The 25,528-nt window shown below is 34.4% G+C and overlaps 1 protein-coding gene across 5 annotated transcripts; it reads left to right on the forward strand.

Moving 5' to 3' along the window:
- Positions 1 to 4,549: 4,549 nt before the first annotated feature.
- Positions 4,550 to 24,091, forward strand: LOC127798036 (exosome complex component RRP45A-like). Of its 5 annotated transcripts, none has more exons than XR_008022320.1 (12): positions 4,551 to 4,912; positions 10,402 to 10,544; positions 10,845 to 11,054; positions 12,250 to 12,345; positions 12,463 to 12,577; positions 13,618 to 13,698; positions 13,774 to 13,962; positions 21,228 to 21,517; positions 21,706 to 21,764; positions 22,349 to 22,564; positions 23,138 to 23,233; positions 23,378 to 24,091. XR_008022320.1 is itself a non-coding variant. In XM_052331316.1 (11 exons), exons 2-10 carry the CDS (start codon positions 10,408 to 10,410, stop codon positions 22,552 to 22,554), a joined length of 1,371 nt encoding a protein of 456 aa, XP_052187276.1. In that variant the 5' UTR covers positions 4,550 to 4,912; positions 10,402 to 10,407; the 3' UTR covers positions 22,555 to 22,564; positions 23,378 to 24,091. The 5 variants fall into 5 exon arrangements, 3 of the variants coding, with proteins under 3 accessions (XP_052187276.1, XP_052187278.1, XP_052187275.1); XR_008022321.1 differs by lacking the exon at positions 23,138 to 23,233 and adding an exon at positions 23,250 to 23,302; XM_052331316.1 differs by lacking the exon at positions 23,138 to 23,233 and having other exon boundaries at positions 4,550 to 4,912; positions 21,228 to 21,505.
- Positions 24,092 to 25,528: the final 1,437 nt, after the last annotated feature.

Genomic DNA, 25,528 nt, shown 5'->3' on the forward strand with positions numbered 1-25,528 from the left:
ATATGAGTGGCTCGATTGCAGTCACCGACTAATAAAAGGGCAAGATTATTTGCAATCCATAATAAAAAATGAAAATGAAGATAAACTATTCATTGATAAATATGAGGGACAGATGAGTGACTGGCAAGCCCAACAACGTTGATAGAGCATAGTAGAGGGTGGGTGATGGATTAGCATAAAAAGATAGTCATTTATACAATTCAGAATAAAGATAAAGGAAGTTCTTGTTATTTAATAAATAATGATTTTTTTTTCATATTTGTTGTCTATAATTCATCATATTATTATTAAACTTGTTAATATAATAAAAATATTATCGCATTTTCTTTCCCTTTAATTTTATCTTCCTTGTTTGTATGGCAAATTGCCCAAAATCTTATAATTTGTTATGCTTGTTCTATTTGTTTATGAGGTGGCAATGGAAAAAACGTTGTCACACTAGAGAATATTAGGAACACGAAGGAAAATGTAAATGTAGTTTCATCATATTAAAATTTTTAACATACATAAAGTAACAGTTGGGAAAAAAGTATAATTAGAGTTATAAAATTATAAAAGATTTATGTCTTTTTATCAAATTATAAAGTATTAAGTGTAATTTATCCATTATAAAAGTTGTCCAGTGCAAGTTTTTAGTTAGTTTTTGTCACAAGAAGTTAGTAAAAAAAGTTTAGCCATTTAGTTATTATTTTACAAACAAGTTTTCGAGCGAGAAACTTTAGCCAATTCTTTTTGAACTTGTAAGATTTGAAAATATGTTTTTAATTTTTAGGTATGTTCTTAACAAAGGTTTTTTAATATTAATATACAAAAGGCTTTTTATAAGTTTTTGACTAACAAGCTTTTGAAAAACATTTATAAACTAAACTCGCCCTTAATTTAACCCATGTAAAAAAAAAAAAAAACCTAACTAGTGTCTCTATTTGATTCATTTAGGGTAATTGAATTGCATGAACTCAATTTCTTTGTATTTTTTTTTATATAATATTGAAATAATTAGGCATTAGTCGCTTAAATGTTAGTTTTTTTTATCGCTTTTGCTTGTTGCATGTGATGACAACAGATCTAATATATGAGTACTCACTTAAAATTCTACTTGCACTTGAAGAATTTAATATAAAAAATTGAGGTAAATATGGATCATCGACTCAATACTATTATTTTTTTTATTAGTTTATTTATAAAAATCACTTGCAATATCCTTGAGGTTTAAAATAATTATAAAAATTATTCTTGACATTTGATAAAACATATGACTACTCACGAATTTCAAGTTAATTTTTAATTAGCACGGAAAAATTCATGTTTCCTCACGTTTAGGGATTTTAATTTATATTTATATTTATAATTTATAAATAAATATATAATATAATAAATAATTTTATTTTAATAATTAATTAATCATTACCTTTAATTTAATGCAAGAGTAATGTATGAATTTTTCAATATTAATTAAGATTTAAGATATTGCATTTTTAAGACTAATATGTGAATTTTTCAATACTAATTAAAATTTAATTTTTAAATTTATTGTGATTACATCTTTCATGCATCGCATGAGTGAACACTAGTATTTTCAAAACACGAAAAAACTCCCCTTATATATTTATAAACAATAATTCTATAATTTATTAGAGGAATAGCTAGAGAAGACCGCATATAACAAAATAGAAATCCCAATTTTCAAATCCAGTATCTCAAACCCTAACTACTCCAAGTCGAGCTCCCGCGCTTTCTACTATGCCTTGGCACCGTCGCTGGGCTTGCTGATCACTCTTCTGTCTCTCGCCTCTCACAACGAACATGTTCTTTTTTTTCTCGCTCTCCGTCGCCGACTACAAATAATCACAACCTTCTATTAGTTGATGACTGTTATTGATCCACTCATATCTTTCCTCCATTGAATCGCCAATCCGCGGACGGCAAAATAATTTTTTTCCCCCAAAACTTACATTAATTATTAAAAGTAGCAATAATTAATAATTATTGTAAAATTAATAATGCATTTTCCAATATATGAGTTTTTCAATATTAATCATGGTTATTCAATGCATTATTCAATGCATTATTATGTATATATTAAATATTTAGTTAATATATACATAATAAAGCTTGATAGTTTTTCCTCAAAACTTGCATTAATAATAATTAAATTATTATTACTAAAAGTAGCAGTAATTAATAATTACTATAAAATTAATAATAAAATTTTCAATACATGAGTTTTTAATACTAATCAAGGTTTTCCAATGCATTATTATGTGTATATTAAATATTTAGTTAGTAAATAGTTTGTTGTGGACACAATTAAATAATTGAATATATATATGCATGTAGGTAATTTTAAATCTGTAGGAATGGATTGACACAAAATTACACAAGATGCAGCTTGAATATCACTTTTATATTGATTTTCCATGATTTTTCTGGCTTATTTGCTGAAAATTTATTAAAAATCATTTATAATGTGTATATTATTTACCCACCCATTTAAATATTTAGTTAGTTAATTTCTAAGTATGTATTTTTCAATGCATTATTATGTGTATATAAATATTTAGTTATTAAATAATTTGCCAAACATTTTTTTCCTACAATAGATGCCAAAATATTTTTTACCTCCAAAACTTGCATTAAATTAAATATAGTAATAATTAATAATTAAAGTAAAAAATTAAGCATGGGTTTCCAATACTATTTATAACTTAATTTTAAACTCATTTAATCTTCTCATCAATTAATTAAAAATAAGTTTTTTTGATAAATATTATTAATTAAAAATATTTATAATATTATTTTTTATTAAATCCTCAATTAATCCTTCAATCAATCAAAAATAAATATTATTTCTAAAGAATATGAATAGACAACTTAAACTATTAATTAACTTATAGAAAATTGTTTATTTGGATAAAATAAAAATAATTTATATTTAGTACTTATTATTTCAAAACAATTGGAGATCTTTATAAAGCATCTTGGAACTTTTCACTATCAATTAAATAAATATTATTAATTAAAAATTTGAATAGACAATTTAAATTATTAATTAAATCATGTATAGATATATAATTTCTTAATGAATTAAAAATAAATATTTTCTATAAATATTATTAATAAAAAAAATTTATAATATTATTTTTTATTAATTCCTCAATTATTAAAAAGTAAATATTAATATATGGGTTTTTTAATGTTAATTAAGATTTAACATATTACATTTGTCAGACTATGAAAGAAAATTAATACATAATGAAAGAAAAATTAGTCAAAATGCATATTTTCAAAATTTTGTTATTGCTTCAGAAATTAAATTTTATGATTAGAAATTAAAATTTCAAGTGAATTTTTAATTAGCATTGAAAATTTCATGCTTCCTTACGTTTAGAGGTTTTAATTTATATTTATAATTTATAAATAAATATATAATATAATAAATAATCTTATTTTAATAATTAATCAATCATTACCTTTAATTTAATGCAATAGTAATGTATGAGTTTTTCATTATTAATTAAGATTTAAGATATTGTATTTTCAAGACTAATATGTGAATTTTTTAATACTAATTAAAATTTAATTTTTAATTTTATTGTGATTACATCTTTCATGCATCGCATTGGTGAGCACTAAAATTTTTAAAACACGAAAAAACTCTCCTTATATATTTATAAACAATAACTCCATAATTTATTAGTGGAATAGCGATAGAAGACCGCATATAATAAAACAAAAACCCCAATTTCCAAATCTAACATCTCAAACCTTAACTACTCCAAATCGAGTGCCTGATTTTCTACCATGGTGCCATCACAGGACTCGCTAGTCACTCATCTGTCTCTTGCCTCTCTCGATGAACAAATTCTCGTTTTTCTCGCTCTTTGTTGCCAACTGCAAATAGTCGCGCCCCTCTATTAGTCGGTGACTTCTGTTGAGCCATTCATATCTCTCTTCCGTTGAACTGCCAATCCATAATTGCTACCATTCGATGGCTTTGCAGTTTTTTCATGAGTTGTCTTTTCTCTTCTCTTATCTTTTAACTTGTACTCTATAGAAAAGTAGTGCTTTAATATAGTGGTTTCTAAAGTAGTGACCTAAAAAGCTAGTTATTAATTTATTAATTATTTATATGATTGTTGTTTCCTTGTCAAATTTCATACCCCCATCACCATAGTTTCGGTTGAAACACAAATCAACTCGTTTCTTTTTTTATTACTGTTGTTGAAAATTTTGGAAAAGAAATTGATGTAGTAGGAAGTCTTATGCGATTTTTGATATTGTGTTTCTAGTTATGAACAAAGGCAGAAATATGTGTGAGTTGTCTTGAACTGAAGTCGAGGGCAGCCCACAACAAAAATTAAATTTGTAGAGTAAATTTTTTGATTATTTAATACTAGTCAGCCCAAACTCAATCCAGCCCATTCTAATTTTTTTTCTGTTCAGCTCATAAATTTGTAGAGTAATATTTTTTGATTATTTAGTATTAGCCCACCCAAACACAGTCCAGCCCACCCTAATTTTTCCCCAGCCTAGCCCAGTCCAGCCCACTTGCCTGCAAACCCTCTCTTCTCCTCCCTCTCTCGACCTCGCTCTTGCTCACGGCTCACCCTCGCTGCCTCTCTCTCTCTGCCTCCTCTTCTCTTGCACGTCCGCTCGTGCTTGCCCTCGCTCGGGCTCGCCCCCTCTTGCTCTCGCTCGCCCTCCGGCTCTCGCTGCCTTTCTCTCGCTCTCGCTCGCCCTCGCTGCCTCTCGCCCTCGCTCTCTGCCTGACTGCCTCTCTCTTGCTCTCGCTCGCCCTCGCCCCCACGCTCGCTCGGCCAGTCGGCTTCGCCCTCTTGCTCGCTGCGCTGCCTCTGATTCTGGTCTTCGTTTTACCCCCCCAAACTTCCAGTTTTGCTTCATTCGAGCCCAGGTATGTTTTCTCTTTCTTTCAGTTCTTTGATTCTCTCGATTGACAGCTAAATCTAGATAGTTTTTCTATTTTTCGCCCATATTTTTTTTCCTTGTTTATGCTTGATTTGTTGTTGAAATCGCTGCCTTTTTTCAGCAAGTTTTAAGTAAGTGATTTTCTGCTAACTTTGTGTCTGGTTGCCTATTTGACTACTGCATTTAGTTAGGAACTTAGGAATTGGCATGGCTGGAAGCCTGGAATTTGTATTGTGAATCTGTTATTGAATATTTGAATCGACCATACTTTTGCTGTCTCTTGTTTAAACTCTAGAAATACAGTTGTTGTACGGGCCTTGCATTTGCCTCAAATTTTGAGTTAAATATTTTAATTGTTCAATTATTGAATTGTGCTATTTTTTGTTTGTGTATCTTAGAATTTAGGATGAAACAACAACGCGAAGAAAGGAAAAACATTGTTATTTTTTTTCAGAAAGAGGGATCATCACACTAGTGAAAGTATTTCAATTCATAGTGAGCAAAATCAATCTAGTACAAGTTTAGTGAATTTTTTGTTTCAAAACCTTGTCGAGCACAAGTTTAATGAAAATTTATTGTACTAACTCTTTGGTTATATAAGAATTTTATTACATTAACTTTTTAAATTTCAGCCCCCCAACCTAAATTCCTAGATCCGCCCCTAGCTGTGCAAGTGTTTGGTTGCTTGGCATCAGAAGTCTATTTTAACTGGAAATACTCAAATCAGTTTTATATATGATTTTCTTGCTTGGGTAGCACAAAATTGATTTGAAAACATGCATAAAGATGGTATTTATTTCAGATTAGAAGCAAATCAATTGTTCTACATTTTATAGAAAAAATGATTGAGGTTGCAGGAATAAGGCTTTAGAACATTCTATGTGAATAGAATAATCATTTATGTATAATATTTATAATGAAAATATGTTGCCTGTAGAGCTCATTTGTTGAAAACGTTGAACAAGAAATGTTGATGAAGTGTGTTACCTTCTAGTTGCCGTAATAGCAGTAGCTATCTTATAAACAAGTTGGCTCGTAGAAAGTGGTTGTGAATGACTGATTTTTTCAATCTTTTCGACCTTGGTTCCATAGGACCAAGTCAGAAAGATTGAGAATGGAACAGTCTGATTTGATTCGTTCTCAATAGCCATAAGATGATCATATCAAGGTGATCCTTTTGTCGCATAAAAACATTCCTCCTAGAGTAGCTGTTACTCAATACGAATAAGATAACCTAATCAATTTCGGTGATGTGATTGAACGACAATTCGGTGAGCCCAACGACTGTAACAAAATTGATTACCAGTAAGCGCGATCAGATCTGGTAGTTGCTAATCCATAGTGATCGGATGTAGTGAATTTCGCGATTGGAGGGAAATTGTAGACCACCAATCCACAACGGGTGGTGAGAGCGGAGTCGATCTAACGGAGGTGATTCACAAGAGTTGCAACGAGAGACCATCGGATTCTCGAGACGTTGTAACTCCAATGTGGTGAATTCTGAAATCAACAAGCAGCCTCAAATTCTAGCGGCTTGTGTAAATTACAGTTGTCCGAGTGGTTGGATCCAAGTTGTTGTGTGTAATAAAGGCAAACAAACCTAGGTGATCTTGGTTGTTGCTCCTTAGTGACGGACCTCAGCCGCTGCTCCATAAGTTTCGATCACTTCACGGTTGGCGATTCTCTAGAGGTGAATTTTGGTGTGATCAAGGTCCAAATTATGAATGCGGTGTAGGCGTTGTCCGATAGTGCTTCCGACAACTACAAAGCAGGTCCTTAGCCTTTGGTTTCTTCTGTCTGTGCAAGTCTGACTTTCCTAGGGCGGAATTCAAAGAACTATCTATCGAATTTGAAGGCAGTCTAGAGCCGGTGATCCTCGACCATGGAGTTTTGGAATCGTGACAGAGCAACAGAAGTGTGGTGAACCTTTCCGAAGTGATCTAGCAGTGGACTGTTTCCGTTTTAGATTTGAGTCAGAAGGAAACAAGGGTGATTGGAAATTGACAACGAGCAGTCCAGGTGGTTCCAGGGTGCAATCCAATCAATTATTGGCTGTGATCTCTATTCGGAATCTAACGGTGACTCCGATGAATTGATTATTCTAGAGATTGGTGAATTCAATGGAACTGGAAGTTCTACCAAGTGACCCTCGGCCACTAATTTCAAAGGTGACTGCAATTTGCCAATTATTGGGACAAGTTCAGAGGTGATTGTGATGAGGTAATCATAGAAGGGAAGTGTGGGATTTAGGATGGAACGAGTTGCGGTTTCCTGGTCTATTGCTTTTCCAACTTGTGAGATTTCGTCAGGAGTAGTGCACGTATAAGACTACATTTTCAGTAGGGTGCCCTGCTCGTGAAGCCAAGGGAGATAGTGCACCCATGAGGCAATTAAAGCCTCAAGGGCAGCAGAAAAAGGTTGCATATTCAGTTGGCAACAACAGGAGTCATGAACATTTCAGCCAGAGGAATCAGCAAGGGAAAGGCTAAATAATGAGTCTAACCGAATTGACAAAAATCCCAACAGCGGGATATATGGACAGTGCAAGGAATTCGGACATATGTTACACGAAAAGTTGCAGGAGTTTGCAATGATACTTACTAAGAAGTGTCATTACAGCTTTTTCGCTGAATTCTTTGAGGGTTATTGCGGAAGTTTTAACAAAGAGGAATTTCTCAAAATAGACCAACCAAAGGAGAAATTCTGAGGGCTTGGTCCAGGGTGTTTGGACAAAAAGAAAATTAAAGGAACATTCTGATTCCTTTGGAAAGGAGGTTGTTGATGAGGATGATCCAGATGATAATCTCGGAAGTCCAAAACAAGAGATGCTTGAGGCATTCAATCAGTTGACAAGAATGACAAGAGACACTAAGGAATTTTTGGAATTAAAGAGGGATTCAGCTGTAGTGATTGAGAAGTTAGAAGAAGAAATAAAACCCTAAGATGCACCTACTGAAAGGTTGCAAGGAAATAATAGGGAAGCAATTGATGAAGTGATAGAGGAAGCCAAAGCCAACTTGTTACCCCGGGTGGCTAGTGCATAGGCGGAAGGATTTGGTGGTGTTCTAGATCAGAAGTTTGTGGGAAATGGAATAACATTGGATCCGGAAAATTTGATTGAAGGACCATCAATTTATACAGATATTGGTGCTAGAATCCTTCCTCCGATTCTGGACCTACCGAAAGCTAAGAGTGGGAATACTTGCAACATTTATCCGAGGCTGGGTAAAGATTGTGATGGACCACATGCAGTTAAAGAAGGCCCTAAGTATATTACTCCTTTGTCTTTGGATCCTAAGAAGGCTGAGTCATCCTTGGCTGGGGTTAAAATAGGTATCAAACAGCCCCCAGTGCGGGTTTTGGCAGGAATGCTAAGGGAGATAGTTGAAGAAGTCGAAGATTTTGCTGAAGGAAACAAAACTCCCGCTGCTGTGTTGTTTTTTACTGCTACTGGAAAATCCGAGTTGCTGTCTACTGCATGGTGGGATGAACCAATGGTTGATCGTGTTTTTAAAGTGGAGACCAATCTTGATTGGACAACTATTGTAGAAGGTGGGTGTATTGGATTTGAACTCTATTAGGTTGCTCCCATTGAAGTTTTAGGCCAAATTACGTCGGAGATTGATCTTGGACACTTAAGAACGAGGAAGAAGAAGAGGCCTAGAAGGAGAAAGAAAGAAAGAAAGAAAAATCAAATAGAGAAGGCGAGAATTGGATGAAACAATGGCTACTGCTGCAAGTTCTTGGGGACAAGAACTCTCTCAAGGAGGGGGGAATTGTCATGACCCAAGGAGCATTAAAAGAGTAATATAATAATAGGCTTATGATAATTGTTAGGAGATATTTTAACAATTAGTTAGGAGCACATGGGTGAGTTGGGATGCTGTTAGGAGTTTGATATGCCTATATAAGGCTGCTGTAAACAGATGGGATGGGCATACTTGAATTGAATGAATTCTTAATTCTTATTTCTCTCTAAGACTTCTTTGCAATCTCCCTCTTGTTTCTCTCTACTACTCTCCCTCATTTCTCTCAATTCCTCCCCAATTACTTCTTAAACCTGTTATGAACCCTAGGTTCATGACATACTGATTTCTTCCTTGCAGACTCGAGCGGCTTGACGATGACATTTCCCGTCAAATAAATTCATTGTTGTATCTTGGTAACAATAATAAATGTTGTGTCATTTGTATTAGATTAGGATAGATGTGTAAAAGGGAACATTGTATTGCAGCATTTGTATGTTATATTTGTCTGTTGTAAAGTTAGATGTATAATACTTCTAGAAGGACTGTTTTCTAGAAGGATGACTGACCGATTAAGTTAGTTATTTTCGGTCGGTCGGTCGGTCAGTTAGTTATCACCTTATAAATCACGGCCCTATAGCTTATAAATAGGGATATAATCATCAATGTTGTGCGCTTCATTTCGAGAAGGGTTATTTTCGGTTTCTATCTTGTGTTTGGGATTGAGTGAGAGGTTGAGGGAAAGGCTGGGTATATTTTTGTAATCTCGGAATTCTGCTAGCTTTCAGGGTATATGGGTTGGGTAGAATTAAGGTTCTCTTTGTAATCATCCGAAAGGGTTTTCAAGATAGTGGATTGGAGGTGCATTAGCAGTCTGGACATAGGTCTCATTCTGAGACCGAATCAGGATAAATTTTTCCGTGTTCTTGTTATTTCTTTTATTCCCTTGTGTGCTTCATATATCGGTTGTGTTCTCGGGTGTGAGAGTGATTAAGCTATTGAGTTGAGGAAATCTGTGGGAGTGCCGTGTTCATCTCTAACAATAACCATAAATTAGAAAGGACAAGAAACACGCCTAGCTTATTCATTACTTGATAATGGGTTGTTGTGCAAATAGAAGGATTTATTAGATAACAATTTTTATTAATTTATTTTTCTTTTCTTGTTTATTCTTCAACCCTATTGTTCCAATTTAATTTTAACCTTGGCGTTGATATTTTTAATACTCTTGACCAAACTATACTGCATTCATACTTTGAATAGTTAACTGCCACCTGCAACTCCTGTATTTGATGTGCCTCACATCCATATGCAAATATATCCAAGCAGATTTCCAGTGGTCTGCCTAACTAGAATGGTAAATCTAGAAAGTGTTTAGTCTTAAGCACCACATTTATATTTTTCACCACTCTGTCCTTGTATGCATCAATTGTTTATTTTACTACCTGGATTTGTTTGCTTTGCTTCTCTCTCTAGCTGTCTCTGCCCTTAAAGATAGGGAGATTGGAGGAACATTTGGGAAATGTCTTGTATCATCTTTTGATATTTACATTGGCTTTAATTATTTATGTCTTGCGTTGTAATACTATCAAATATCAATAGATCTGTTCTATGAAGTTTGAACCCAATGGTAAACTATGAAATAAAATGTTTATGAAAATGCATAATGGCTGCAGGGTCCTCTTCTTTATTGTTAAATATATTGAATATCTTTGTCTTGACTTTGCAGACAAAAATGGAGCAAAGATTGGCGAATACTTTGCGGCTGACTATTAATGAGAAGAAATTCATTGTGTCAGCTTTACTATCAGACCTTAGGATTGATGGTCGACGTCCATTTGATTATAGAAGGTTAAATATTAAGTTCAGTAGGTAAGAATTGTCGATGGCAACTGTGTTAATGGACGACGTGTATGCAGTTTTTTTCTATTTTAATCTCTCCATCGTTTTGTATGATTGATTTAATATATTTGAATTGGTCTATTGTTGCAATGAATTGATCTTCAAGTCTCACCATAACAACAATGCACACTTATATTTTTACTAAATTTATATTCCAATTTGTATACCTAAATTGGGATGACTTGATCTTGTAGTATTTCCTTGAATAGACTATTCTGCAGATTAATGTTGTACAACTAATTTAGATTTAATCTATGCCACAATTTGTAGAGAAGATGGGTCATCCGAAGTGCAGCTTGGCCAAACTCATGTAATGGGGTTTGTGACATCCCAACTAGTTCAACCTTATCGAGATAGGCCAAATGAAGGGAGTCTTTCAATCTTCACTGAGTTCTCTCCAATGGCTGATCCTTCATTTGAGGCAGGGCGTCCCGGAGAATATGCTGTGGAGTTGGGACGCATAATAGACCGTGGTTTAAGGTACTTTTTAAATTTCTCGTTTGTTTTTTTTCTTTGGTATTAGTATTATTTGTATTTGAGAGCTTGATTTGGCGGTAATTTCTAAAATGCATGAATGAAAATGAAATACATCCCTTGATAGGCCCATTGACTAGGTGGCTTTTGTAGGGAATATACATTTTGGGAGTTGTGCTGGTTGGAGGGATCATCTAAAATGATTAAAGTCAGTAATGGTATATAAAATATTTAGCTAGAGTTGCTTCAACACAAATAGTGAGATATTGTTACAATAGTAGAGAATTTTCTGTGCCAGCTAGTATAATAATATATCCCATCACTCCTCTTTCTTGGGAAGTAGTTACTACTTGAGCTATATAAAAGTTACTTTTTGATCAATAACTTATGATTAATGCTATTGTACCGATCTCTTAGTCCCAGATAATTAATTTGTTTGGTATAAGCTTTTTCTGCAAAAAAACTAGCTTAAAAGATTGGTCAGCAAAGGCTGATTTAAACTACAGTTCGTCATTTTCATAGAAAATTGATTTGTTAATTTGCTAAGAAACTACTTTTTTGTCAGTCCTTTTCACAGTAACATGATTTATGAATGACAGCACCGCTTCTAGTATAAGAGAATTGTTATCGCTTTGAGGAAAAGTCATAAGTGTGGAATATTTTATTCACATGTTAGGTATACACACACACACACACAACTCTACAAGGTGCAACTGAGGAAAGCAAATAACTACGAGCAACATTATAAAGCATGTACAGCACTAGAAAGCTAACAGTTATTACTTATGAAAAGAGTGTAACAATATGAAATATATTTATTCTCTTTCATTATAGTGAAAAAAGTAAAATCATCATTTTCTTTTCTGTTTTTGAGATTTTAATGCTTTTTTGGTACAATAAAATCCCATGTGTAGCAATTTATTTTATTTTTGTGTTGTGTAGAAATTGCATCATTTTGATCATTCATATCATACCAATAATGTTTTGTTTCCTTTTGTTTTTTCCTCATTTTTATTTTTTTTAAATTGGTCTCCCCTTCAGGTTGCTCATAAAATTTTAAAAATGTTATTTGGTTCTGAGACTGCCAATTAATTTTTTTCCAAATCTAAACTTGCTTTTTAGTTGCTAATTTACCTTTTGATATGAGGACCAATGCACTCGACGAACTTTTATTAGATTCATAAACTTATTCGTGTTGCAGGGAAAGCCGGGCAGTAGACATGGAATCACTTTGTGTGATAGCTGGGAAGTTAGTTTGGGCCATTCGCATTGATCTTCACATCCTAGACAATGGGGGGTAAGTTACAATATTCTTTTAAATCTGAATTAGTTGCTTATTTTCTTTCTTTCTCTTTTTTGTTTACTTACAGAGTCAAATTACCAATGTTTTTCTCTTTATTGATTACGGAAGCAGAAATCTTATTGATGCTGCCAATATTGCTGCTCTGGCTGCTCTGTTGACATTCCGGCGGCCTGAATGCACATTAGGTGGAGAAGATGGTCAGGAAGTTATAGTACATCCACCTGAGGTCAACTTTTTTGTTATTTGTCATTACTGCTATTTTGCAATAAGTTGTTGCTTATGGATTTGTTTTCCTTCCATAAGTAAATACTAGATTTGTGAAAAGAAAAAGAATATCTAACATTAGACCTGGAGTCAGATCCTTTTGTTAAGTTTTAAGTTATTATTGTTACTACTCTTAGGTAAGTTGCTTCTTTTCTTAGTTGTGTTCCTTATATAAAATAAATACTCAATGTACTTAGTTTGCAAAAATTAATCTATGTTTGTGATAATGGTATTAACTTTTAGGGGCATTCTAGATGGGTGAACTAACCAAAAACCTGTTATAGGGAATTCTCTAGAATGTATCTCTCCTAGAAATGAGAAGATCACTAGAGGATGGGGATCATGTGAGGATTATTCCACTGTTCTTTTCCCTCCTATTCTTCTATTCATTTCTCTCTCTGTAATTCTCTTGTTTCTTCTCTCCCGCCAATTCCCATCTCTTCCTCAATTACGGAAGAGACCCCCATCTCAGATATGACAGTAGTTTATTTGTTTAGTTGATAAGCCATTTTTATGTGTTTGTCCAGCTTCTTGGACCTAGTGTTATCTATGGTGAACTCATATGATGTGACAAATTTCAGAATAGTGTGCCCTCCTTATTTTTTTGTCCAACTCCATGATCTCCATTTATATCTCAAACCATTCACTTTACCCAAATGACTAGTTAGGGCTGCCTTTATCACGTCCTCCTCTCCATAGGCATTTCTTGCAGTAAACCCTCCCAAGTCCTCTGAAGATTTTGTCTATCTCTTATCCTAACCCAGCTTGTGGGGGCATGTCTTAGATGATATGCATATATACTGATACTGACAATTTAAAATTCTTCCAATGATTTTTTTTTTTTGCTAATCAAATTATTTCAATGAAATAATTTTGCAAGATTGTCTCTTGTTATGCAATTAAACACCACAGTACAGATTACTACTCATTCATCCTTAGTAGGATATTATGTGAGATGCGGCATCTTGCAGGTGGTTTGATGTTTTTTTGCTTTTCTGACAGGAAAGGGAGCCACTTCCTTTGATAATACATCACCTTCCTGTTGCTGTAAGCTTTGGATTCTTCAGCAACGAGAACATTGTGGTCAGTAAATATGTTCAAATATGATTTAGATCTTTACTCATTAAAAAATGGTTTCTTATTAAAATTGATGTGTAGGTGGTGGATCCTTCCCATGATGAAGAGGCTGTTATGAAGGGAAGAATGACCGTGACACTTAATATCAATGGGGATGTTTGTTCTATTCAAAAACCTGGAGGAATTGGTGTCATGCATAGTGCCATTATGCAGTGTTTGAGAATTGCTTCCGTGAAGGCTGCTGATATAACAAGCAAGATTAAGAATGCTGTGAGTTTTCCTTTATGAAATTATATTTTTCTTTGCAAGTATTTTTGCTTCCATGGATATTGTGCTATTTTAATTCTACATAGTTGTTATTATTAGGAGCTCTTTTGACAACTCAAACAATGTTTACAGGTGCCAATTCTCTCAATTCCTCATCCGAAATCAATCCAAAACAACAGAAATAAGAAACTGAAATTGTAAGAACAAAATTAAATGAATGAAAACAGAAATGAAACATTCAAACCACAAACACGAGACAACAGTTTATCTTGGTTCGGATTGCACCACTTGCAACCCTACATCCAGCCTTCAAATCTTCCCAAGAGCAGTCTTGATTTAATCAGAAATCAGTACAGCAGTCTCTCCTTTGCTGAGTACACCCATACTATTCTCTCCCAAGATTACAAAGTGTTATCAATCATCTAGTCTTTCCTCTCAGAGAATACATGCACTCGACAGAATTTCATACCCATAAATGACTCCCTCTGCTTTCTATTTATAACAGAAGGTGGACATCCTAATGAAAACTTTTAGATAATTACATTTTAACCCCATAACTTTCACTAATTTCACATGGGATACAATTTTCTATGTAAATCTTCAATAGCCACTTATGTGAACTGCTTTCACTGATCTTATTATCCTATACTTGAGACTACTTTTAACAATTCTCCACCATTGTCTTGAGTATACTTCAACCTTCATCCATACAAGCCTTGGCCTTCCAATAGATGAACTTGACCTGCTCTCATCTGGACTATTGCACAACCTGATCACTCAAAAACAACAACAAACATTAAGAATATCAAAACACTGCGGTAAATTTCAACAATGGAACACCTTGGATAATACTTCCAGCTGCATTACCAATACTTGCAACTCTTATTAGGATTGATCCTCCTTCTCAAGGATTTCCCTAATGAATAACTTTCCTAACATCAATATGATTGGTCCTTTCCATGGTGGGACTGAATCTAAGCCAATGGACTACCCATTGGCTATTTCAACTTTTCTACCTAGACATTCCTTTAGGGTTCCAGCTATACAACCTGCAACCTAAAATACATAACTTTCCATCTACGTACACTCCACCATAAACTAAATCCATATTTAATGTTATTTCTCCATCCCAAAGGGTCCAAACTTTTACATAGCATCACAACAACAGTGCACCTTACCCGGATTGGTCTTAACATTGCTAGACTTACTCCTAGCTCCCAAAACCGGCCTTTAGGCTTTACCACTGTCTTTCCTTCTTATGTTTGCTTCAAACTCAAAGGACTACTCATCTCTCTTGTGCCTCTTCTATCTACCAGTCTATCAAGATATGCTTAGGTTTGGATAACCTAGGCTATCATAAGCTGTCAATTTCTATTCCATCTTCTATGCCTTAGAATTTCCAGCTTCTCCTTTATCCTACACTCTCAAACACTGACCTGAGTTCTCAGCTACACCTTGAGAGTCCTTCATGGATGATTTCCGGTGAAGATGCCTTACATTTCACTAGGCATACCATTGAAATACTCACATCTTCCTTCTGCACTCCATTTTAATCCTTGGACTTATCCTAGAAGGATCAGATTATACCTTCACCTTGGGAATTACTATCATTCATAGAGAGACCTTCTAAGCAATCAACCTTGCTTACCTTTCCCTCTAGCCTCTAATCCCTTGGGCTACTCTATAAGATCAACTTTCCCTTAATTTTCACATGGATAATGGCTGTTAGTGATACCTATTTGACCTGAAATTAAGCCTTCATGTGCTGTTTTAACCAATGGCCATTTGTCTAGCCTTTTCCTAGACTTTTCCCCATTTCCAGCACCTTCCTTAATTCACAAATAGTCACTCCACCCATTTAACCTAAAGAGATCTTTCACTTAAAGTTTAAATTTCATTTCTTCCCAAATTTTCATGGCTCCATGCCATTCATTGGACAAGAGTGCATCTCTTCTTCTTATACAAGAGATTTCTATTTTCCAGCCTATTCAGTGCATAAGTATCCTTAAAACCAAACTTTTCCATACCTCACTGGTACCTATCTTGAGTTCTATCGTTTACCCATCCTAGGCATCACTCTAATACCTTTCTATTCCCTTGCTCATTACCTACAAAATGATCGTCCTTCCCTTTCCTTGCTTAACCTGGATTTTGATCATCATGGGCTGCACCATACAAGACATCACTTGCATACACCCTTTCCCCCTCACTGTTCACGAGGACCCTCACTGCTCAACTATCTTGAACACTAGTTTCTTTTGCAATTCAGCCCTTGCTTACGCAATGAGGATGATCAAACACAAATGAAATTTCCAGGTTTACCTATTGCTATACCCCGGTTCATAGGTTAGTTTAGGACATTCCCAAAGGACTATACTTGCTGTTCTTCTTTACACAGCATTCCAGATTCATCCCTTGACCTTAGAAACAACTAATTTCATGTCCTATTGGTAGAGTTTTCCTACATAGGTAAGAACTCTAGCTTTAGGAGACCTAGGCATACCTATTCCACAACTCTTCTACACCTAACCCCTCATATCAGAAGCAAATTCCAGCAAGAAAATATTAAATTCCAGCAAGCTCTTACATGCTTGGGAATTTCTTAGGGACTCATCATCTCCATTAGGTACACTTCACCTAGCTCCACCATGAGAGAAGTCCTAGATAGAACAACCCCCCCCCCCCCCTAGATACTAGAAACTGATCTCTAATTTGGAGACTTCTACATTTGGTAACCTTACCAAACTACATGATTCCTATTCCCTTATACCTTTCCCTCCCCTAATATCCTTAGCTTTAGATACCTTTCTCTATCTATTCTCCTAAGGAAATTAGGTTTATAATTAAAACAGGGACAAGTTTACAGATTCTAAACTTATGGAAACAGATCCACCATGCATCCTAATTTTCATATCTCCAATTCCCTTGACTCTTAACTCTTAATAGTTGCCTAGTAATACCATTTTCTCATGAGGAGTACACCCTAAACCTAGAACCTATGCTTCTTTTCCAGCATTTCTAGAAAAATTTATAGGACATCCGCACTCTCATAGCTAAATTCACTCATGGTACTAGAACATTTCGGGATGGTTCTTTCTTGGGATTCCTTTTTCCTGTTTGGACAATTTCTCTTGAAGTGGCCCTTCTCATGACAGTGATAGCATTTTATTATTCTCCTGCCATTCTTAGATTTTGATCTAGACCTTCTTCTTTGTCTAGTATCATTCCTATCTGATTTTGTTCCAACCGAGAGTACATCACCGGCAGCACTATTTCCCTCTACTTTCTGTTGCAACTCCTTAGAGTTCAATGCTCCTATTACATCCTATAAGGTCAATGTATCCCTACCATGTTTAAGGATATCAACAAAAGTTTCATATGACTTAGGCAAGGAATGCAATAATGCAAGAGCCTTATCTTCTTCATCATATTTTATACCTATGTTTTCCAAATCAAGGCAGTTTATTAAATCATCAATATGACACTGAAGTTTCTGCCCTTCTTGCATTTTGAATGTAAAAAACTTAGCCTTCAAGTACAGCCTGCTTGAAAGTGATTTTGTCATATAAAGACTTTCTAACTTTAACCTTAATGCCTCTGCTGATTCCATTTTAGACACTTTCCTTAGGACTTTGTCTCCTAAACTCAAGATTAGGGTATTAAAAGCTTTCTTGTTTATTTCTTTTCTACGATCATTGATTTCTTTTTTCTGTTCATCAGCGATGTTTTCAGGCAATTTATTTTCAGTTTCTAAGGCTTCATCTAACCCTAGATTACCCAACAAAGCTTTCATTTTAATTCTTCAAAGCCCAAAGTCATTAGTTCCATCGAACTTCGCAATGTTGTACAGGGCGCCAGAGGCCGTGGAAGCCATGGCAGGTTCTAAATCCTATTGATTTCTAGGGTTCTTAGCAAATCTTGAATGAGTTCTTGACTCTGATACCAATCTGTTATTATTAGGAGCTCTTTTGACAACTCAAAACAATGTTTACAAGTGCCAATTCTCTCAACTCCTCACCTGAAATCAATCCAAAACAACAGAAATAAGAAACTGAAATTGTAAGAACAAAATTAAATTAATGAAAACAGAAATGAAACATTCAAACCACAAACACGAGACAACAATTTATCTTGGTTCGGATTGCACCACTTGCAACCCTACATCCAGCCTTCAAATCTTCCCAAGAGCAGTCTTGATTTAATCAGAAATCAGTACAGCAGTCTCCTTTTCGGAGTACACCCATACTATTCTCTCCCAAGATTACAAAGTGCTATCAATCATCTAGCCTTTCCTCTCAGAGAATACATGCACTCGACAGAATTTCGTACCCCTAAATGACTCCCTCTGCCTTCTATTTAAAATAGAAGGCCGACATCCCAATGAAGACTTTTAGATAATTACATTTAAACCTCTTTAACTTTCACTAATTTCACATGGGATACAATTTTCTATCTAAATCTTCAATAGCCACTTATGTGAACTGCTTTCACTGATCTTATTATCCTATATTCAAGACAACTTTTAACAATAGTATTTGCATTATGGAATATAATTGATTGATTGTTGCTTTAGAATTGTCTTGTTATCTTGCCATGATTGGCACTAGAATTTTGGCATGTGAGTACTGTGCTCAAGATTTAATGACTAGAAGTGGAGGGTCGTAGGACAATATTCTGCCAAACTTCAAGTTCAATTATTGTAGCTTTCACACTTTGACATGGATGCTGCTTTTAATATATGGGTCCTGTTACGCAAAATTAATTTGAAATACGAAATATTACCTGTTGTATTTATCACATTCGGGATGCCCCTTTTCTCCACCTGTTGCATTTATCATTAGTAAAATAATTCAAGGTGAACACTGAACAGAATGAAGCTCCCATATCTTTGTACCACTTGTATTCTTCCCTTTATAAATTGATTTCTTTCTTCTCCTTTTATCTGAGTAGTAAACTCATACTGATAAGTCAATATATCTGATTGTATGCATCAATTAGACTTGTACAGAAGTATAATATTAAGAAGGGATCCATCCAGCAAACCCCAAATGGCTAGGATATGGGTTTCTCGAGTATGAATTATGGAAATATGCAAATAATTTCTTGGAGCACTTCTACAAATGATAGAAGGAGATGCACCACACTCTTAATATGAATTTTTAAGAGAACTCTGAGCCTATTAGAACCTGTAGGTTTAAATTTTTATTGTGAATTAAACCATTAGAGAGCAGGAAAGAAGCATTAAAGCTTTTGTGCATATTGCCTTCCTTGTTTGCCCCTTCATCCTATGGTCCTTGAGGGGGTTGTGCCACCACACATTTTCTTGAAGCTCTTGCCTTACCAAGGAAGTGAAAGCTGATGGCTTTTGATCCCAGACTCCATACCAAAATAACACCGAATGAAGATGAATATTTCACATGGAATGTACATCTGTATATTGAATATCCTTTTCATGCAACTTGGCGGCTTTTGTTTGACCTCAGCCCGCACCTCTATTTTTTGGGTGGTGTTGAAGAGAGGGGGGGGGGGGGAGGGGGGGGGGGGGGGGGGGCGCTGTGAATTCGGTTTCACCCAAGTATTCTAGGTGAGTTGCTTAGTTGACTTCTTAGCCTTTTGAGGTTTGAATAGAGTCTAAATAAACCCCCTTGTTCTGTAATTGCAACAGTTAAGTGTCCCCAACCCTAGCCCTCTTCTATTACATTCTTATATTTGATTATATGATGAGTTCCTTTGACCTGGCTGAGTTTTTGTGCCTTACTAATGCATTTCTAATGCTGCAACACCACCACCAAGCCTTATTCTTATATGTGGGGTGCTAATGCATTTTTAATATTACTTTAGAAAAGAAAAATGCATATTTGCATAATCATTATCATCATCAGCCTTAAGTCTCATTAGGTGGTGTAGATTTCATGAATTCCTGTTCTCGAACCTCTATAAGACCATTATATTATATTCCATATTGTTTCTAAGGTTTTTATCAAGTTTTATTTGGTCTTTTTGTACTGCTTTTGCCACAAATCTCATCCACTTCATCCATCCACCTCACTGATGCATTTATCTATCTTTCTTTCACATGTTCAAACTATTTTAATCGGATCTCATGCATCATAGCTGTAAGAGGTGTCACTACAACCTTATTACGTGTAACTTTGTTTTTAATTATCTTTTCTTGGATAACCACATATTCACCGTTTCTTCATATTAGTTATGCTTATATTTTACCCATGGTGGTACTTTAACCACCACATTTTGGGTCATACAACATAAATTATTTATAGCCATCTGATAACATTTCCTTGGGATTTTACAATACGTAAAATACTGGATGCATTTCTTCATCCTAACGATCTTGCCAACGAGTAAGGTTCTCTATAGCCTGCCATACTTTTTGAACAATTGATTAAAGTATGTAATTTACATTCCATACTTTTTGTTTTTATTGAACTCTGTAAAGCATGGACCCTCCCTAGGGGTTGCCCTACTAGTGTCACTAGCGTGTCAAACACTCCGATACATGTTGGACATGCCACCCTTAAAATTTTTTATAAGGATTTGGGATGGGACGCACATAGGACATGTATGTCCCCTATGCGGAACTTTGAAGGCTTAAAAAACGTGTGTTCTTTTTTACTTTTCAGTTTTCCCACCTAGCAATTGCATGATTTTTTTTTTTCACGTTTTAATTACATGGCTGTTCAGTTTCCGTGCCCTTCACCCTTCCATTCTCCTGCACTTGAAATGTCAATTGGATTGTAAGGGACAAAGCAATTGGACTGTGAGTTGATTGCTAATTAGATTGAAGTTATTCATTTGAATTTCAGCTTACAAATTTTAAATGCATATTGAGTTTGGAATATAGTCTTGATATTTTATTGACTAACCTATCTTCACTGTGTCGTCCTACTTTTTTGGAAAATTGTGTTCCATGTTACTGTGTCCGTGCCTGTGCTTCATAGACTAAACTTGGTTTTCAAGTCTCACCATGATTTTATCCACACAGCTTTTGTTTTAACTAGCATTTCATATATTCAGTTTGACCTCCTTAACTTGATGTTTTGCATATCTTACTATATAGCTAAGGCTGGTATTGTGTGTGTAGAAAAAAAGTTCTTTGTTTTTTTCTTAGTAGTTGGGTTTATTTGTGAAACTAGTAAAGGGGTGTTGATAACGTCTTTCTCCAACTCATGCGAATGGTGTCATTTTTGTTGTAAAACATCGTTTTGAATTTGTATCCTTATGCCTAATAGTGAATACTATACATCCAGGTTGAATCTTACAACACTGAAAAGGCACTGCGGAAGATCAAACATCACTCTTCTTTTACTGCCTTTGATATTAATGAGCCTGGTGGGAAGCAGTGGAGCCACAACCAATCTGTTGATCAGAAAGGAGCCAGCGGCAGTCCAGCATATCATGTAGAGAGAGTAAAGATTGAAGAGGAAAGTGGTGTCAGTTGGAGCAATAAGATGGAAGTTGAACATCAATCATCTGGACAGGACAGAATAAACAGCAGTGATGGCTATACAACAAGATCCATTGGCAGGCCCGTAAGTTGGTATAATATTGTTCCGTGACTTTTAAGAGTTTTTAGATCTCAATCTTGAAATTTCTTGTGGGAAGATCATGTTAACTTGTTAACTGTAATCAACATATGAATTTGGGGCAAACTGGATTCCCATGTTGATGAAAATATCTCAATGGCCCATGGTTTGTCATTCTTAAAGTGTGCTGTTTCCTTTTCAGGGATCCGTACTCAAAGGGCGCTGATTTTGATGCATTGAAAACTTCTCTAGAGTCACGTGGTATCCGAATTAAAGCTTCTTCTTTTTTTTTTTGTCTTGGAAATATTTTTTTTTTCTTCCCAAATAAATTGGCTTGTAGACTAGGACAACCTGTGTCTGCACTCTTTTAACTGTCCTGAGCAGCAGTATATCTTGGATGTCCTGTCTTGTTAACTGCACTTATGACATGTCCTGAGCAGTATATCTTTGTAGATGCTTGTTAAGAGCATCTACAAAGTTGCTTGATTGACTAAATGAACTATAAATGTGGAGATGGATGAATAATTAAATACCAAGCATGCACATTTACAAAACTTGTGCTTCTGTCCATCATCAAATTGCCTGCGTTCAATTCAAACCCTTTATTCTAATTTGGGTTTTAACATTTGAAAAATTAAGTTATTCAAGCTTTCTTCAGCTTGGAATTTGATTTTCTGGGACTCCATATATGTCTCCGCCTGGATTAATAAACAGATACACAATTTTATATGATTGGAAACTAGAATATATAAGCTCAGATCTGCTATATTTGCCTTGATTCATATATACAGTATGTAGTAAAGTCCATTGGAAAAGCGTGCAAACTCTGTTTTGTTGATGTGCAGGAGCACCAACACTGAAGAAGCAGCTAAAAGAATCAATTCCTGAGGAGCCCTCTGGATCTGAACCAGACCAACTTCTTGCCAATATCAACCCTGAATCTTCTCCAGATGGGACTCTGGGAGCAGGAGGACAAGCAAATGGAAGGAAGACTTTAAAAGATGCAGTGAAGCCCAAGCATAAGAGGAAAAAAAAACAGATCCTCCAATAATCTGTTGTAGGCATGTATATTTTGAATTTTCTCATGTGAATCTTATTTTGGCTTGCATCAAATAATTAGATTACTTGGTAATCTGGTAAACCACCATTGATTGGGGCCTCGTTCTCATACTGGATCAATGGCCACTTAGAATCTGGTAGACATGTGTCAATTTTTAAGTGTAGTTTGAAATTCAACAGCATGACAAGCTTGGGGTTTTAGGTTTTGTTTTGGTGAGTTAGTCGTACTATGCCTTACAGTGTTCAAATGCTTAAAAAGTTTTACTTTCAAACATTAGTCCTCTAGTAGAAATAGGAGACATGAAGGAATGACTATGAAGTATGAACTGATACCTTTAATAATGTTAAGGATAGTTTTAAGAAAATTTCCCTAGTTGAAATGCGCAATGTAGTAGGTTTAAGATAATTAAACCGTGTCAGTTTTGGGATTATTCCATTTGTGTTCCTTAGGGCCTTGGGTTTTAAGTTACTGTCCATGACTGAGTCCTAAATTTGGACTTTTTCCTATTTTACATGCAATTTGTCTGTATCTTTAGGTTTCATCAGGGGTCTTCAAGTCTTGCTTATTTTTGCAGACATTAAATGGTCTTTTTAGTGAGGCAGCGAACGATTAACATGGATTAGTTGATGGATGCAATTTTTGTTATGACACCCTAACGATTTGGCAAGGGGTTTGTGTTTTTTCAGATTTTGCAGTGTTGGCTTTTGGCAATATTTTAAGAATTACTCTCCTTTAGATGGTAGCTTCTTGATATTTTTCTTAGTATAAAGTTAATCTCCTTGTTCTCTCTCTTGATTGAGTTTCTCTTTTTCAGGCATTTGCTTTGCTAGAAGTCCCTGTTTTGGAGAGCAGGAAGATCATAATTTTCAATGGTTTGCAAGATACAACCATGATGAGGATAGCTTGTTTGCTGGCCTTTAAATTGATTTAAATAGTGGACACCCAGAAATTACTTGCCAAAGGTGATGATGCTGACTTGAGAAGGAAGATTCCTACTCATGGTGGCATTGTATGCAGCATAACCCTTCACAAGATGGAACCAAATTTTAAGGTAAAGGAGTGTTCTGAGAACATCCACCCATTTAGGTACTTTTCTAGTTTTTTGGTAGGTGTTGGAATTTTGAAGTCCCTTTTGCTCACTCTGGTTGAAGGTTATATCTTGGTGTGAAGTTACCAATATGAGTTTAGTGTCCGCCGGGGCGCCTCTATTATCATGCCATTTCCGATCTATTGGGGCCATGCCCTCTGTAGGAGTTTTGGCATGTTAGCCTTGGATCTATTGGGACATTTCCATCATGATGTTTTGTTTTTCAATTGGTGGCTGGATCTTTTGGACTGATTTCCATCCCCAAGGGATTGTGTGAAATTTCCATATTTCGTAGTCGAATGTAAGGTTTATGCATTTTCTTATGGGCTTTAGGCTGTTGTGCAGTGTCTAATGGGGACAAGAAAAGATCATGCAATTTGATCCTATTGAGTATGCCTTATGGAATGAGAAGGTTTCTGCCTTTTGATGGTTTATTTTTTATTCTGTCCTAAATTTCATTTAATTTAACTTAATTTTGATTTACCTAACGCCATTTTTAACGAATGGGTATGGTGGCAATTTTAAAAAATTATAGGAACTTATTTGAAGAAAAATGAACCATAAGGAGTGTAAATATAAAAAATCCAAGTCAAAAGAGTGTAGAGATGATTTACAAAAAACCAAGTATTATGTTGGGACATTTTGTTCCCTAGATGTAATTGCTTACTTCCAAGCCATGAAAACGATAAATAATATAGAAGGGGATGAGTTTAAAAAAACAAAGGATAATTGTACATTTTATATGGTTTGATATGTTTTAAGGGCATCTCTAGTGCTTTTAAGAGCTTTTGTGGTTTCATTAACACTCTTTTTATTAATTTCAAGAGATAATGCTATCAATTATAAATCAAGGCATGGTTTTGTTTTAAATCATTTTAATAAAGTTAAATTAAATAATTAATGTATTGAATCTTAATATATATTAAAGTAGTAGTTTTTACACAATTTTTTGTCAAAAAGTTGCCTCTAAAATTTGCATGATTTGTCAAGAGAATTTTTAATTAGCATTGGAAAACTTATACTTTGTTACATTTAGGAGTTTTAATTTATATTCATAATTTATAAATAAATATATAATATAATAAATAATTTTATTTTAATAATTAATTAATCACTATATTTAATTTAATGTAAATATTTAATAATTTGTTGTTCTAATGTAATAGCTTTTGTGTATAAATAAAAAATTCTTATCAAGATTTTTTATTTTATATAACGTTATATAATTTAATAAAATCATTTTTAAAGTAATTTTTCAAAATATAGATGTTAATTATTTGAGTCGTGAGACTTTGAAAAATTTCATGCTTTAAAGATAAGTTAAAAACTTATAACATTGCCATTGAGATGATTTTTACGAATGATCATGTTTTTTTTTTTTCTCTTATAAATTTATTTTTAATTATTTATATAGATTTTTTCATCAAATTTATAGGGTGGAAGGATTTATGTAACAATCAAGTGTTAGTTGATTCAGTCTTTCAAAATATTGATTTGTGAAGGACAATTGTATCTTATGCTCAATTTTATTCTTATATATAACAATATAAAATACAAGAGTACAACACTAAAAGTCACAAGTACAAGCTAAATTTAATGTCGAAGAGTATTGTTATCAATGCTATAAATAAAAATTTTCAAATAAAAATTTTATCTTTAAGTCATTTGCTAATATTTTGAGTGTAATTGAACTTGACAAATATGAATTGTTTAGTAAATATTTTGAGTGTAGTTGAACTTGACGAAAATGAATTGTTTAGAAAGCATAAAGTTGATTATGCAATTATTTATGTCTTTATAACTGATAATTTTTTTTTAATTTTATTAAAGATATAATTGAAGAAGTTATCAATAAGGACAATGCTAAGTGCCACGAAT

This window comes from Diospyros lotus, chromosome 3 (genome assembly GCF_014633365.1).
Source record: "Diospyros lotus cultivar Yz01 chromosome 3, ASM1463336v1, whole genome shotgun sequence".
Classification (NCBI taxonomy): Eukaryota; Viridiplantae; Streptophyta; class Magnoliopsida; order Ericales; family Ebenaceae; genus Diospyros; species Diospyros lotus.

What these genes read in the sequence shown, in the direction of transcription:
- LOC127798036 (XM_052331315.1), top strand. Translation starts at nt 10,408, where the DNA reads ATGGAGCAAAGATTGGCGAATACTTTGCGGCTGACTATTAATGAGAAG. An exon ending in CAAGCAAGATTAAGAATGCT is followed by an intron (nt 13,963 to 21,227) that starts GTGAGTTTTCCT and finishes CTATACATCCAG; the next exon opens with GTTGAATCTTACAACACTGA. An exon ending in ATTGGCAGGCCCGTAAGTTG is followed by an intron (nt 21,518 to 21,705) that starts GTATAATATTGT and finishes TTTCCTTTTCAG; the next exon opens with GGATCCGTACTCAAAGGGCG.